The sequence below is a fragment of the Thalassophryne amazonica genome, chromosome 2, assembly GCF_902500255.1.
Source record: "Thalassophryne amazonica chromosome 2, fThaAma1.1, whole genome shotgun sequence".
Lineage (NCBI taxonomy): Eukaryota > Metazoa > Chordata > Actinopteri > Batrachoidiformes > Batrachoididae > Thalassophryne > Thalassophryne amazonica.
In genome coordinates, this window is record NC_047104.1 from 67,231,306 (window position 1) to 67,248,302 (window position 16,997).

At 44.0% G+C, this 16,997-nt stretch overlaps 1 protein-coding gene across 1 annotated transcript in view; it reads right to left on the reverse strand.

The window, feature by feature from the left end:
- LOC117525254 (proline-serine-threonine phosphatase-interacting protein 1-like) overlaps positions 1–16,997 on the reverse strand; it is a 90,523-nt gene that overhangs the window by 17,927 nt on the left and 55,599 nt on the right. The window contains exons 9-12 of the mRNA XM_034187097.1: positions 16,222–16,267; positions 16,051–16,130; positions 8,429–8,527; positions 5,303–5,399 (exon numbers count right to left, since the gene is read on the reverse strand). Of these exons, the coding sequence (XP_034042988.1) occupies positions 5,303–5,399; positions 8,429–8,527; positions 16,051–16,130; positions 16,222–16,267 (322 nt within the window). The remainder of the gene's footprint in view (positions 1–5,302; positions 5,400–8,428; positions 8,528–16,050; positions 16,131–16,221; positions 16,268–16,997) is intronic.

Genomic DNA, 16,997 nt, shown 5'->3' on the forward strand with positions numbered 1-16,997 from the left:
GTGCGGACACTAGATGGCACCCTTCTTCCACTAATCACACACCAGACACAGCCAGTGACATTGGTGGTGTCTGGGAATCACAGGGAGGAGATTGTGTTTTATGTAACACCTTCTACCTCCTGAGTGATTTTGGGTTTTCCATGGGTGTTGAAACACAATCCCCGGATTGATTGGCCGTCTGGGGTTGTGGTTCAGTGGAGCGAAACCTGGCACCGGGAGTGTTTAGGATCCTCGGTTCCACCTGGTGTGACAGCTAAGGAGGAGGTTTTAGTCCCCCCCAATCTGGCGGCGGTGCCAGCCGAGTACCATGACCTTGCTGACGCCTTCTGCAAGGATCTGGCACTCACGCTGCCCCCACACCGTCCGTACGATTGTGCCATTGATTTGATACCGGGCGCTGAGTACCCGTCCAGCAGGCTGTACAACCTCTCACGTCCGGAACGCGAATCAAAGGAGACCTACATCCGGGACTCGTTAGCTGCCGGGTTGATCCGGAACTCCACCTCCCCGATGGGTGCTGGTTTCTTTTTTGTGGGCAAGAAGGATGGCGGACTCCGTCTATGCATTGATTACAGAGGGCTGAACAAGATCACGGTTCGCAACCGATACCCGTTACCCCTGTTGGATTCAGTGTTCACGCCCCTGCATGGAGCCCAAATATTCACGAAATTGGATCTTAGGAATGCTTATCACCTGGTTCGGATCCGGGAGGGAGACGAGTGGAAGACGGCATTTAACACCCCCTTAGGTCACTTTGAGTACCTGGTCATGCCGTTCGGCCTCACCAATGCACCCGCGACGTTCCAAGCGTTGGTTAATGACATCTTGCGGGACTTCCTGCATCGGTTTGTCTTCGTATATCTAGATGATATACTCATCTTTTCTCCGGATCCTGAGACCCATGTCAAGCATGTACGTCAGGTCCTACAGCGGTTGTTGGAGAACCGGCTGTTTGTGAAGGGTGAGAAGTGCGAGTTCCACCGCACTTCTTTGTCCTTCCTGGGGTTCATAATCTCCTCCAACTCCGTCGCCCCTGATCCGGCCAAGGTTGCGGCGGTGAGAGATTGGCCCCAACCAACAAACCGTAGGAAACTACAACAGTTCCTCGGTTTTGCAAATTTCTACCGGAGGTTCATCAAGGGCTACAGTCAGGTAGTTAGCCCCCTGACAGCCCTGACCTCCACAAAAGTCCCCTTCGCCTGGTCGGATCGGTGCGAAGCCGCGTTTAGGGAGTTGAAACGCCGGTTCTCGACTGCACTAGTTCTGGTGCAGCCCGATCCTAATCGCCAGTTCGTAGTTGAAGTGGTCGCCTCTGACTCAGGGATAGGAGCCATGCTATCCCAGAGCGGGGAGTCTGACAAGGTTCTCCATCCATGTGCCTACTTTTCCCGCAGGTTGACCCCGGCTGAAAGGAACTATGACGTCCGCAATCGGGAACTTCTTGCGGTGAAGGAGGCTCTTGAGGAGTGGAGACATCTGTTGGAGGGAGCATCGGTACCATTTACGGTTTTCATGGACCATCGGAACCTGGAGTACATTCGGACCGCCAGGCGTGTGAACCCCAGGCAAGCCCGCTGGTCACTGTTCTTCGGGCGTTTTGACTTCCGGATCACCTACCGCCCCGGGACAAAAAACCAACGATCTGACGCCCTGTCCCGGGTGCATGAAGAGGAGGTCAAGACCGAGCTGTCAGACCCCCCTGAAACCATCATCCCCGAGTCCACTGTCGTGGCCACCCTTACCTGGGACGTGGAGAAGACCGTCCGGGAGGCCCTGACACGGAGCCCGGACCCGGGGACAGGTCCGAAGAACAAATTGTACGTCCCACCAGAGGCCAGGGCTGCGGTCCTTGACTTCTGTCATGGTTCCAAGCTCTCCTGTCATCCAGGGGTGCGAAGGACCGTGGCAGTAGTCCGGCAGCACTTCTGGTGGGCGTCTATGGAAGTCGACGTCCGGGAGTATGTCCAGGCCTGCACCACCTGTGCCAGGGGCAAAGCCGACCACCACAAGGCCCAAGGCCTCCTCCAGCCTCTGCCCGTGCCTCATCGCCCCTGGTCTCACATCGGCCTGGACTTTGTCACGGGCCTCCCGCCGTCCCAGGGCATGACTACCATCCTCACGATAGTGGACCGGTTCTCCAAGGCGGCCCACTTTGTGGCCCTCCCGAAGCTCCCGACGGCCCAGGAGACTGCAGACCTCCTGGTCCACCATGTCGTGCGTCTGCATGGGATTCCATCGGATATTGTCTCGGATCGTGGTCCTCAGTTCTCCTCCCAGGTCTGGAGGAGTTTCTGCAGGGAACTGGGGGCCACTGTCAGTCTCTCGTCTGGGTACCACCCCCAGACGAAAGGGCAGGCAGAGCGGACGAACCAGGAACTGGAGCAGGCCCTCCGCTGCGTGACCTCCGCGCACCCGACGGCCTGGAGTAACCATCTGGCCTGGATCAAGTACGCTCATAATAGCCAAGTTTCATCTGCCACCGGCCTCTCCCCGTTTGAGGTGTGTTTGGGGTACCAGCCCCCATTGTTTCCGCTAGTGGAGGGAGAGGTCGGGGTGCCCTCGGTCCAGGCCCATCTGAGGAAGTGCCGTCAGGTGTGGCGTACCGCCCGCTCTGCCCTGCTCAGAGCCCAGACGAGGGCTAAGGCCCATGCAGACCGCTGGCGTTCCCCGGCCCCTGCATACCAGCCCGGGCAGGTGGTCTGGTTATCCACAAAGGACATACCTCTACAAACGGAATCCCAGAAGCTTAAGGACAGATTTATAGGACCCTTCACCATCGTGAAGGTCCTCAGTCCAGCCGCAGTGAAGCTGAAGCTGCCAGCTTCACTGCGGATACATCCAGTATTCCACGTCTCCAGACTCAAACCCTGCCACACCTCTCCCCTCTGTGCCCCTGGACCGGCGCCGCCGCCTGCCCGGATCATCGACAGGGAGCTGGCTTGGACTGTGCGCCGACTCCTGGACGTTCGTCGAAAGGGCCGGGGGTTCCAGTATTTGGTGGACTGGGAAGGATATGGACCCGAAGAACGCTCCTGGGTGAAGAGGAGCTTCATCCTGGACCCGGCCCTCCTGGCCGATTTCTACGCCCGGCTCCCGGACAAGCCTGGTCGGGTGCCAGGAGGCGCCCGTTGAGGGGGGGGTCCTGTTGTGTGGGCCGCTGAAGAGGAGGTACTGCTGGCCCACCACCACCAGATGGCGCCCTGCTTGGAGTGCGGGCTTCAAGCACGAGAGTGCGCCGGAGCCACTGGGAGTGACAGCTGTCACTCATCCTCAGCACCAGCTGTCACTCATTCATCTCATCACCATCACCATAAAGGCCGGACTGCAACTCCACCTCCTCGCCGAGAAATCAGCTACCATTCAGGTAATATTCTCTGCTGTACTTAACACTGACTAATAGTCTGAACTTCTTTGCAGCCGTTTTCCTGTGGGTGTTGCCTTATCTGTGGGATTGGCGTTTGGTGTGATCAGTGACGGCTTTGCTTCACACCCCAACCAGATAAGTGGTTAGACAGGAGCTGCACGAGTGTGTGATTGGAGGTGGAGGTTTTCCCTCCTAACTGTATACAGACTGTGGGATTACTGAGTGTGCGAACTCACACTCATCAGGACTGTCTCTGTTCTCTGCCAGCAGTACCGGGTCTGACTGCTGAAGACAGCGGCCACCTGGGGCGCAGGGCTTGGCGGCTCCGGTGTTCTTCAGCTCCGTTGGTGGTGGAAGCTGTGTGGGATCCGGCTCTTCTCTCGCCAGGCGTCTTCTAATGTTGAGCCTGCCCACACGTCACTTTGTGTATAATTGACAGTCCACCATATTGTTATTGTCTGTACGTCGTTGTGCGATTCACAACATTAAATTGTTACTTTTGGCTTATCCATTGTCCGTTCATTAACGCCCCCTGTTGTGGGTCCGTGTCACGACACTTTCACAACAATTCTTCTTTACAAAACATTTCAGGTTTGTTGGTTTCCAAGCATGGACAGCCTGCTTAAAATCACACCACAGATTTTCAATAATATTCAGGTCTGAGGACTGAGATGCCGTTCCAGAACGTTGTACTTGTTTGTCTACATGAATGCCTTTGTAGATTTTGAGCAGTGTTTAGGGTTATTGTCTTGTTGAAAGATCCAGCCCCAGTGCAACTTCAACTTTGTCACTGATTCCTGAACATTGTTCTCAGGAATCTGCTGATACTGACTGGAATTCATGTGACCATCAACTTTAACAAGATTCCCAGTACCTGCACTGGCCACACAGCCACACAGCATGATGGAACCGCCTCAAAATTTTACTGTAGGTAGCAAGTGTTTTTCTTGGTATGCTGTGCTCTTTTTCCGCCATACATACCACCCCTTGTTATGTCCAAATAACTCAATTTTAGTTTCATCAGTCCACAGCGCCTCATGCCAAAATGAAGCTGGCTTGTCCAAATGTGCTTTAGCATACCTCAAGCGACTCCATTTGTGGCGTGTATGCAGAAAAGGCTTCCTCTGCATTATAGCATCATACAGCATCTCTTTGTGCAAAGTGTGCTGTATAGTTGAATGATGCACAGAGACACTGTCTGCAACAAGATCATGTTGTAGGTCTTTGGAGCAGGTCTGTGGGTTGACTATGACTGTTCTCACCATCCTTTGCTTCAGCTTATCTGAGATATTTCTTGGCCTGCCACTTCAGGCCTTAACTAGTACTGTGCCTGTGGTCTTCCATTTCCTCACTATGTTCCTCACAGTGGAAACTGACAGCTGAAATCTTTGAGATAGCTTTTTGTATCCTTCCCCTAAACCATGATGTTGCACAGTCTTTGTTTTCAGGTCATTTGAGAGTTGTTTAGAGGCTCCGATGTTGCCACTCATTAGAAGAGATGCAAAGAGGAGAAACATTTGCAAATGGTCACCTTAAATACCTTTTCTCATGATTGGATCCACCTGTGTGAGGAAGTCAAGGGTCAGTGAGCTTACCAAACCAATTTTGTGTTCCAATAATTAGTGATAAATGTATTCAAATTAATAAAATGACAAGGGTGCCCAAATTTATGCACCTGCCTAATTTTGTTTAAATAATTATTGCACACTTTCTGTGAATACTAGAAACTTCATTTCACTTCTCAAATATCAGTGTGTTTGTCTGCTATATGAAATATAGCAGACAAACATTTAAATAAAATTTAAATAAAATTTCTGATCCAGACAAACAATGATTTATAAAGGAAATTCATGAAAATTATCAGGGGTGCCCAAATGTTTGCATACAATTGTATTTTTTTTTTTCTTGGTGTGAGTGTCTTTCACATTGTTGGCTTACCTGGTGGCCTTGAACCTGTTGTTTTTGTCTCTATGAAACAGTTGTTGTCTGCAGTGATGTCACACATTTCCAGACACTCTCTCGCCTCTTCATAAGACTGATTTTAGAAAAGCAAACAATGCATTTGAAAGCACTATTTGGTAATGTTCATGTTTAACTTAATAAGTATGCAGAGATTTCTGTTACATTTTGCTGTCACCATGCTGACCATCAATGTGGTGCAAAACAATATGCAAGCCATGTGCTTCAGCAGTCAGGCCCATAAGTATTTCGATAGTGACACATTTTATTTTATTTTTTTTTGTAATTTTGTCTGTGCACCGCCACAGTGGAGTAGAAATGAAACAGTCACGACGTGGCTTTGCTGTCAACTTTCTGCTAAAATTAAAGAGGTTTAACAAAAATATGCATGAACCATTTGGGGATTTCAGCCATTTATAGAGTCTCTCAATTTTCACAGCCCATAAGTCATTAGATACACTAAATATAAGGATAATATTTCATGCAATTAATCACAGCCATTTTTCCGGAGACATGTCAGGGGATGGACACATAAACATTTCTAAGTCACTAAATACTGTGGCTTGCAAAAGAATTCATACCCCTTGGTATTTCACGCATTTTAATTTGTTTATGGCATTTCAAATACAAAAAGAAAATCAGGCTTCTTGATATAAAAATGTCTAAATTATCTTCCTTAGACCCAAACTGAAAGTAAATCTTTGCAATGTGATATAAATTAATTTAAAATATAAAGCCAAGATGATGGGTTGCATAAGTAATCAGCCCCTTTAGTATAATACCTGTAAACAGTTTAATTGCCAGTTTTCTTCAGACAAGTCAGGGGATGGATACATGAACATTTCCAAGTCACTGAATATGTCTTGGACTTTATTTACATCAGTTATGAAGAAATACAAATAGTATGGCACTCTATGGTAAATCTGTATGGAGTAGACAGTTCTGAAAAACTGAGTGACTGTGCAAAATGGACAAGAGTGAGGAAAGCCACCAAGACAACCCAGACAACCCATACGAAGTTACAGGCTTCTGTGGCTGTAATTGGAGAAATTGTGCACAGTGCATCTTTTGCATTTTGTATCATTAGTTATACAGCTTCATGATGAAGTGGTACAGAGGAGAGTTTATTAAAAAGAAGACCTGAAAGTTCAGCTACAATTTGCCAGAAGGTACATCTGAGATGCAAGCCTAAATTTAATGTTTTTGTGAAAGAAAACCCTCCTGTTTGAAATGCCATAAACAAATTAAAATGTGTGAAATACCAAGGGGTATGAATGCTTTTGCAAGCGATTGTACATATCTCCTGGACTTCATATCAATCATTAAGAAAGACAAACATTGTGGTAATGTTTGGAGACTGGAAGGAGACTAGTCAGGGAAGCCACCAATACGCTTATGATTATCCTGTCACCAGTCATATCCTCATAGTGGAAAGAACAGAGATCAAAAATATGTTCGAGCAAAGATGTTGCAAGGATCATCACTTTGTGAACAACTGCGTATAAAAATAGTCCAACACTTTAAGAACAATGTTTCTCAACATTCAGTTGCAAGGAATTTAGGGATTCCATCATCTACAGTCCATTATATAATCAGAAGATTCAGAGACTCTGGAGAACTTTCTACATGTAAGCAGCAAGGCCGAAAACCAACACTGAATGACCGTGACCTTCAAACCCTCAGGTGGCACTGCATTAAAAATCGGCATCATTGTGTAAAGGATCTTACTGTGTGGGCTCAGGAACACTTCAGAAAACCATTGTCAGTTAACACAGTTCGTTGCTACATCTACAAGTGCAAGTTAAAACTCTACCATACCTAAGTGGCTCTACTCTACTCTTTTCTACTCTCCTGTTTTATGCTTCCTTTTTAGATATTTAGATATACCTTTATATACTAGCATAGTTCCATTTTAGAATTGGAATATAATATATAAGGTATACCTTACTGAATTTTCATGCAAAGCGAAAGCCATACATCGACAACATCCAGAAACGCCGCCGCCTTCTCTGAGCCGAGCTCATTTGAAATAGATATACGCAAAGTGGAAAAGTGTGCTGTGGTCTGATGAGTCCACATTTCAAATTGTTTTTGGAAATCATAAATGTCTTGTCCTCCGGACAAAAGAGGAAAAAGACCCTCCATACACAAAGTTCAAAAGCCAGCATTTGTGATGGTGTGGGGGTGTGTTAGTGCCCCTGACATGGGCAACTTACACATCTGTGATGGCACCATCAATGCTGAAAGGTACTTCCAGGTTTTGGAGCAACACATGCTGCCATCCAAGCAATGTCTTTTTCAGGGATGCCCCTGCTTATTTCAGCAAGACAATGCCAAGCCACATTCTGCACGCGATACAACAGCGTGGCTTCGTAGTAAAAGAGTGCAGGTACTAGACTGGCCTGCCTGCAGTCCAGACCTGTCGCCCATTGAAAATGTGTGGTGCATTATGAAGCGCAAAATACAACAATGGAGACCCTGAACTGTTGAACAACTGAAGTCGTACAAGCATGAATGGGAAAGAATTCGACCTACATTTCCCAAATGCTTATTGAGTGTTGTTAGAATGAAAGGTGATGTAACACAGTGGTAAACATACCACTGTCCCAGCTTTTTTGAAACGTGTTGCAGGCATCCATTTCAAAATGAGCAAATATTTGCACAAAAACAATAAGGTTTACCAGTTTGAACATTAAGTATCTTATCTTTGTGGTGTATTCAATTGAATATAGGTTGAAGAGGATTTGCAAATCATTGTATTCTGTTTTTATTTACATTTTACACAACATCCCAACTTCACTGGAATTGGGGTTGTATTTTTTGTCCTCAGTAGAGAAAAAAGGCATTGTTTTTATTATTACTTACAGTGCTGTTCCTCTCAGGGGAATTTCCACAGCATCTTTTCACATGGATTATATCAGGTTAATAGCAGCTGAGCACTTCCTGTGGAACGCTTTGTTTGTAGCACCTCAGTGAGATACCAACTGCGAATTTTTCTCTCATTTGCATGTTTGGTTGCTAATTAACGTCTCCAGCTACTCTCCAATAGTCGCGTCCAGTGAGATACTAACCTAACTAACTACAAAAGACAGATAGTGAGCTCACGTCATCGTCTTTGACACACTGCATGGAGAAATGGTTGCAGTGGTCCCATAATGTACATCTGACCATGCTGATACGATCTCTCTCCAGCTGCTGGAATATCTGGAAACAAATGCGCACGCACACACACACACACACACACACACACACACATGGGCGCACTAAGTAATCTGGAACTTACAGAGGTATGATTATTTTGTCCATTCCTCACAGTTTGTTATGTATGTGCTGATGAATGTGGCTGATATGCTGGAGTTTATGATGACCTTAAATTTAACAGACAATCTGCACAGTGATCTCTGAGATTTGCTGGCTTGTCGTAGTGTATCATAGCATAGACATTTACAGTGAGGAAAAAAAGTATTTGAACACCCTGTGATTTTGCAAGTTCTCCCACTTAGAAATCATGGAAGGGTCTGAAATTTTCATCTTAGGTGCATGTCCACTGTGAGAGATTTATTGTATTTATTTGTATTGAGATTTATAATTTATTTGTATGTTACTGCTGCAAATAAGTATTTCAACACCTGTGAAAATCAGTGTTAATATTTGGTACAGTAGCCTTTGTTTGCAATTACAGAGGTCAAATGTTTCCTGTAGTTTTTCCATCAGGTTTTCACACACTGCAGCAGAGATTTTGGTCCACTCCTCCATACAGATCTTCTCTAGATCTTTCAGGTTTGGAGTTTCAGCTCCCTCCAAAGATTCTCTATTGATTTCAGGTCTGGAGACTGGCCAGGCCACTCCAGGATCTTGAAATGCTTCTTACGGAGCTCCTCCTTTGTTGCGTGTTGGGGTGTGTGTTTGGGGTCATTGTCATGCTGAAAGACCCAGCCATGACCCAGCTTCAATGCTCTTACTGAGGGAAGGAGGTTGTTTGCCAAAATCTCGCAATACATGACCCCATCCATCCTCCCAATACAGTGCAGTCGTCCTGTCCCCTTTGCAGAAGAGCACCCCCAGAGTATGATGTTTCCACACCCATGCTTCACGGTTGGGATGGTTTTCTTGGGGTTGTTCTCATCATCTAAACATGTTAAGTGGAGCTGAGTCCAAAAAGCTCTATTCTGGTCTCATCTGACCACATGACCTGAAAATGACCATGAAAATGATCATGAAAAAAAATGAGGTGGGCTTCATAGATAATTGGCAAAGCTTCTGGGGAAAACCTGGTCTTGTTAGGAGAGATGGCATCCATCCCACTTTGGATGGAGCAGCTCTCATTTCTAGAAATCTGGCCAATTTTCTTAAATCCTCCAAACCGTGACTATCCAGGGTTGGGACCAGGAAGCAGAGTTGTAGTCTTACACACCTCTCTGCAGCTTCTCTCCCCCTGCCATCCCCTCATTACCCCATCCCCGTAGAGACGGTGCCTGCTCCCAGACCACCAATAACCAGTAAAAATCTATTTAAGCATAAAAATTCAAAAAGAAAAAATAATATAGCATCTTCAACTGCACCACAGACTAAAACAGTTAAATGTGGTCTATTAAACATTAGGTCTCTCTCTTCTAAGTCCCTGTTAGTAAATGATATAATAATTGATCAACATATTGATTTATTCTGCCTTACAGAAACCTGGTTACAGCAGGATGAATATGTTAGTTTAAATGAGTCAACACCCCTGAGTCACACTAACTGCCAGAATGCTCGTAGCACGGGCCGAGGCGGAGGATTAGCAGCAATCTTCCATTCCAGCTTATTAATTAATCAAAAACCCAGACAGAGCTTTAATTCATTTGAAAGCTTGACTCTTAGTCTTGTCCATCCAAATTGGAAGTCCCAAAAATCAGTTTTATTTGTTATTATCTATCGTCCACCTGGTCGTTACTGTGAGTTTCTCTGTAAATTTTCAGACCTTTTGTCTGACTTAGGGCTTAGCTCAGATAAGATAATTACAGTGGGTGATTTTAACATCCACACAAATGCTGAGAATGACAGCCTCAACACTGCATTTAATCTATTATTAGACTGAATTGGCTTTGCTCAAATTGTAAATGAGTCCACCCACCACTTTAATCATATCTTAGATCTTGTTCTGACTTATGGTATGGAAATGGAAGACTTATTCCCTGAAAACTCCCTTCTGTCTGATCATTTCTTAATAACATTTACATTTAGTGGGGAATAAGTTTCATTACACTAGAAGTCTTTCAGAAAGCGCTGTAACTAGGTTTAAGGATATGATTCCTTCTTTATGTTCTCTAATGCCATATAACAAGACAGTGCAGAGTAGCTACCTAAACTCTGTAAGTGAGATAGAGTATCTCGTCAATAGTTTTACATCCTCATTGAAGACAACTTTGGATACTGTAGCTCCTCTGAAAAAGAGAGCTTTAAATCAGAAGTGCCTGACTCCGTGGTATAACTCACAAACTCGCAGCTTAAAGCAGATAACCTGTAAGTTGGAGAGGAAATGGCATCTCACTAATTTAGAAGATCTTCACTTAGCCTGGAAAAAGAGTTTGTTGCTCTATAAAAAAGCCCTCCGTAAAGCTAGGACATCTTACTACTCATCACTAATTGAAGAAAATAAGAACAACCCCATGTTTCTTTTCAGCACTGTAGCCAGGCTGACAAAGAGTCAGAGCTCTATTGAGCCAAGTATTCCTTTAACTTTAACTAGTAATGACTTCATGGCTTTCTTTGCTAATAATATTTTAACTATTAGAGAAAAAATTACTTATATCCATCCCAAAGACGTATCATTATGTTTGGCTGCTTTCAGTGATGCCGGTATTTGGTTAGACTCTTTCTCTCCGATTGTTCTGTCTGAGTTATTTTCATTAGTTACTTCCTCCAAACCATCAACATGTCTGTTAGACCCCATTCCTACCAGGCTGCTCAAGGAAGCCCTACCATTAATTAATGCTTCGATCTTAAATATGATCAGTCTGTCTTTATTAGTTGTCTATGTACCACAGGCTTTTAAGGTGGCAGTAATTAAACCATTACTTAAAAAGCCATCACTTGACCCAGCTATCTTGGCTAATTATAGGCCAATCTCCAACCTTCCTTTTCTCTCAAAAATTCTTGAAAGGGTAGTTGTAAAACAGCTAACTGATCATCTGCAGAGGAATGGTCTATTTGAAGAGTTTCAGTCAGGTTTTAGAATTCATCATAGTACAGAAACAGCATTAGTGAAGGTTACAAATGATCTTCTTATGGCCTCAGACAGTGGACTCATCTCTGTGCTTGTTCTGTTAGACCTCAGTGCTGCTTTTGATACTGTTGACCATAAAATTTTATTACAGAGATTAGAGCATGCCATAGGTATTAAAGGCACTGCGCTGCGGTGGCTTGAATCATATTTATCTAATAGATTACAATTTGTTCATGTAAATGGGGAATCTTCTTCACAGACTAAGGTTAATTATGGAGTTCCACAAGGTTCTGTGCTAGGACCAATTTTATTCACTTTATACATGTTTCCCTTAGGCAGTATTATTAGACGGCATTGCTTAAATTTTCATTGTTACGCAGATGATACCCAGCTTTATCTATCCATGAAGCCAGAGGACACACACCAATTAGCTAAACTGCAGGATTGTCTTACAGACATAAAGACATGGATGACCTCTTAATTTCTTGCTTTTAAACTCAGATAAAACTGAAGTTATTGTACTTGGCCCCACAAATCTTAGAAACATGGTGTCTAACCAGATCCTTACTCCAGATCCTTGGATGGCATTACCCTGACCTCTAGTAATACTGTGAGAAATCTTGGAGTCATTTTTGATCAGGATATGTCATTCAATGTGCATATTAAACAAATATGTAGGACTGCTTTTTTGCATTTGCGCAATATCTCTAAAATTAGAAAGGTCTTGTCTCAGAGTGATGCTGAAAAACTAATTCATGCATTTATTTCCTCTAGGCTGGACTATTGTAATTCATTATTATCAGGTTGTCCTAAAAGTTCCCTGAAAAGCCTTCAGTTAATTCAAAATGCTGCAGATAGAGTGCTAACAGGGACTAGAAGGAGAGAGCATATCTCACCCATATTGGCCTCTCTTCATTGGCTTCCTGTTAATTCTAGAATAGAATTTAAAATTCTTCTTCTTACTTATAAGGTTTTGAATAATCAGGTCCCAGCTTATCTTAGGGACCTCATAGTACCATATCACCCCAATAGAGCGCTTCGCTCTCAGACTGCAGGCTTACTTGTAGTTCCTAGGGTTTGTAGGAGTAGAATGGGAGGCAGAGCCTTCAGCTTTCAGGCTCCTCTCCTGTGGAACCAGCTCCCAATTCAGATCAGGGAGACAGACACCCTCTCTACTTTTAAGATTAGGCTTAAAACTTTCCTTTTTGCTAAAGCTTATAGTTAGGGCTGGATCAGGTGACCCTGAACCATCCCTTAGTTATGCTGCTATATACTTAGACTGCTGGGGGGTTCCCATGATGCACTGAGTGTTTCTTTCTCTTTTTGCTCTGTATGCACCACTCTGCTTTTAATCATTAGTGATTGATCTCTGCTCCCCTCCACAGCATGTCTTTTTCCTGGTTCTCTCCCTCAGCCCCAACCAGTCCCAGCAGAAAACTGCCCCTCCCTAAGCCTGGTTCTGCTGGAGGTTTCTTCCTGTTAAAAGGGAGTTTTTCCTTCCCACTGTTGCCAAGTGCTTGCTCACAGGGGGTCGTTTTGACCGTTGGGGTTTTTCCGTAATTATTGTATGGCCTTGCCTTACAATATAAGGCGCCTTGGGGCAACTGTTTGTTGTGATTTGGCGCTATATAAATAAAATTGATTTGATTTGATTTGACCTTCTCCCATGCCTCCTCTGGATCATCCAGATGGTCACTGGTGAACTTCAAACAGGCCTGGACATGTGCTGGCTTGAGCAGGGGGACCTTGCTGCTCTGCAAGATTTTAAACCATGACAGCATCATGCGTTACTAATGTAATCTTTGTGACTGTGGTCCCAGCTCTCTTCAGGTCATTGATCAGGTCCTCCTGTGTAGTTATGACCTTACCCCACAAAGTGAGATCTTGCATGGAATCCCAGACCATCCCAGCTTTGTGCAGGTCTACAGTTTTGTCCCTGGTGTCCTTAGACAGCTCTTGGGTCTTGGCTATGGTGGACAGGTTGGAGTGTGTGAAGAGGTGTCTTTTATACAGGTAACAAGTTCAAACAGGTGCAGTTAATACAGGAGTGCAGAATAAGAGGACTTCTTAAAGAAAAATTAACAGGTCTATGTGAGCCAGGATTCTTGCTGGTTGGTAGGGGATCAAATACTTATTTGCAGCAGTAACATACAAATAAATTATTAAAAAACTCATACATTGTGATTATGTCTCTCACAGTGGACATGCACCTAAGATGAGAATTTCAGACCCCTCCATGATTTCTAAGTGGGAGAACTTGCAAAATCACAGGGTGTTCAAATATTTATTTTCCTCACAGTATGCCACTGTGGCTGTGGGCAATGCGTTAATGTGAGCAGAAGCCTGTGGTTGGGTTAAATGATTAAAGCAGATTTGGCCAAGGTGAGGGCTCAGATCAAGAGCAGGTTGAACCCAGGTTGAAACCTGGTTCATAGCCACATGGATGAAGTTGATCATCCATGTGGCTATGAACCAGGAGTGGATGTGAGTTACTCTGTGAGTTTGAAAACTCTGATTATTCTTGGGGTGTCCTGGTTGGCCCTTATTTTTGATGTCACGTGGAAGATGTGGACTCTGTAGGCTGGTCAGTGGGGCTGTTGGTTCCAATTTTTCAAATGGGGACTGGAAAGTCTACGTCAGCTATGCAATTTCACACTGCTTCAGCTAGGAACACCTATGACAGATACCAGAATGTAATGAATGTCAAACCTTATATCCAGGGCACATGTGAGAGTCCTTCACAGATCATTAGAGTTTCAGAAAACTGCATAGTGGATTGGAAGAAGGCTAATTACCCTGTCCTTGTGTGGGGCATTGTGGAAATGTGGGATGTCGATGCTCTTGAAACCAACCCCGTCTCACGGCAGTTTGTGGCGGCATTATGAAAAGTACATGAATCTATGGGTTCGTGACGGGGCATGAAAATGGGGTGCTTTTCGTGATGGGGTAACAAATTCATTTCATGACAGAGGCATGAAATGTGGGGTGACGGGGGGGGGGGTGTCTGGGGGCCGGGGGTTATGGTTAGGGTTCGGGGAGGGTAGCCACTTATGCTATGGTCATGGTTAGATTTAGGAGAAAGGGAGGATTAGAAACAGCAAAATAAAAAACCGTGTCACGAAAATCGTGTGGCCAGAGTGTGAGATTGCGTTCAGTGAAAACAACAAGGCTGAGCGGGAAAGGCAAAACCATCAATTTACATTTTTCTTGTTCCAACCCTTATCCCCAGTGTAAACTCTGTGTATTTATCATAAGAATGAGATGATAGAGGCAGGCAGCCAAAAACAAACTGAAGGATTTTTATTTTTGCCACTAAAAGTAATCAGCTGAGACATTTTGTCCATCTAAATAGATACCTGCATTTTGAGTTTATAAGCCTGTCTTTGATTTGATTTGATTAATTTATTTATTTGAGGGTTCGTATATTACGACAGTGTTTTAGGACCACATTGAGTTTCTTTTTTTAAACTTCAAGAATAAAGTCATAATATTATGAGAATAAAGTCGTTTTATGAAAAAAACTTGTAAATTACAAGAACAAACTCTAAATAGTACGTAAATAACATCATAATATTATGAGAGTAAAGTTATAATTTACGAGAATAAAGTCATAATAGTACAAGAATAAAGTTGTATTTATATGAGAAGAGATAACCCTGCAGACTGCCAGTTCCAGCCATCTCCTCCTCCATGAAAGAGCCGATTTCCTGAGCTACTAATCGCTGGAACTACAGGTGAAGTCTGGTTGGTTCCACCTCCAGAATAGACACATTTTGTTGCATATTCTTTTCAAAGTACTAATGATAATGTGGTGCAGATGGGCCAAAAGATGAAGTATTTCCTTATTTGTACAACCTATACTGAAGTACAATTTAACGAAGCGCTCCACAGATCTCATTTTGAGATGCAGTTTTTCTCTCATACAATTATGTCTTTATTCTCATAATATTAAGACTTTATTCTCGTAATATTTAGGTTTTATTCTCGCAATATTACAAGTTTTTTCTCATAACATTATGACTTTATTCTCGTAATATTTTGACTTTATTCTTGTAATATTACAAGTTTTTTCTCAAAATTATGACTTTATTCTCATAACATTATGACTTTATTCTCATAATATTATGAGTTTTTTCTCATAAAATTACGACTTTATTCTTGTAATATTATGACATTATTCTCGTAATATTACGTGTTGTTTTCTCATAAAATTATGAGTTTTTGTCTCATAAAATTACGACTTTATTCTCAAAGTCAATGAGGCCCTAAAACACTGTTGTACCTTTCCAGGGGACACCTTGTGATCTTTTCACAAGGAGCTGAGGACATGAATGGGGAAAGGGGGCATGGGGGCTATCTTATGTAGCTTGCAGGTGTTGTGACCCATCATTTTGTTAGTTTCTTGTACACAGTACTGTTGCAGGGGATGTGGTGTGAGATGTTGCATTTGTGGTTAGATGCTGCTGTTCTGGGTGGGGGCTGTGCTCGAAAAAGATTAGATAATCAGTGGAGTCAACAGTACCTCACACGTGCCTTTGTGTGCCGCTTCCCAGTCTTGGCGAACATGTTCTAGTTGCACAATATTGGCAGAATACAACTTCTCTGTGAGAGATCACAGTCTAGTGTTACTTGTGGATTTAACTGATCAGTATTGGAAAAAAAAATTCTGCTCAGATGTAATTTTGACTTGTACCTGCTTCACTTGCTGCCTGTCTGCAGTGTTCGGCTCTTTGACGTATCTGTGAAAATCAAATTTATTTGACAGTTAAGTGACAAGTGGACTTCACTGCCTCAGGTGGCAATAAAAACTGAAGTACAAAGAATACCCCCCCCCCCCCCCAACAAGCTATCCAGAAGTCTTGTTGTGAACCCAAATACTATAAAATGCCATTTAAAAAGTGGTGAGTTCTTCAAAGACAGGTATAAAATAAATATTTTAGTGAAGTTTGGAAGTGTGATTACGCTCTGCGCGTATACTCCTCCCTTTGCAGACGCCGCCACTGCCTGTGAGCGGATCCACAGTACAGTGACACGGCTGCAGACACATCACCCCCGCGCCCTCCTCATCATCACCGGGGACTTTTGTAACTCTTGTGCTTAGCTTTCTGCTTCTTTCGGCAGTTTTTGAGGCAGCGCAGGGAAATCCCTTTGTTTCCAGCTCTGGACGTCCCATTGTTTATAGCCGGGATCAGCGGCTTGGACTAAGAGACTCAATGTTCAGTGGGCCGGGTCCCTGCTATGCTGAGCACCTGGACATAATTCCTGCAGACATACAGAAGAGACGGCGAGGCTGCAGAGGTGGACAGATGAAGCGGAGAAGGACTTATATTCTGTCTGTGGTCATGGGGAATGTAAGATCTCTCCGCAACAAGACCGAGGAGCTAGCAGTGCTAACCCGTTTCCAGAGGCTGTATAAGGGTTGCAGTCTCATGTGCTTCACGGAGACATGGTTGGATGAACATTTATTGG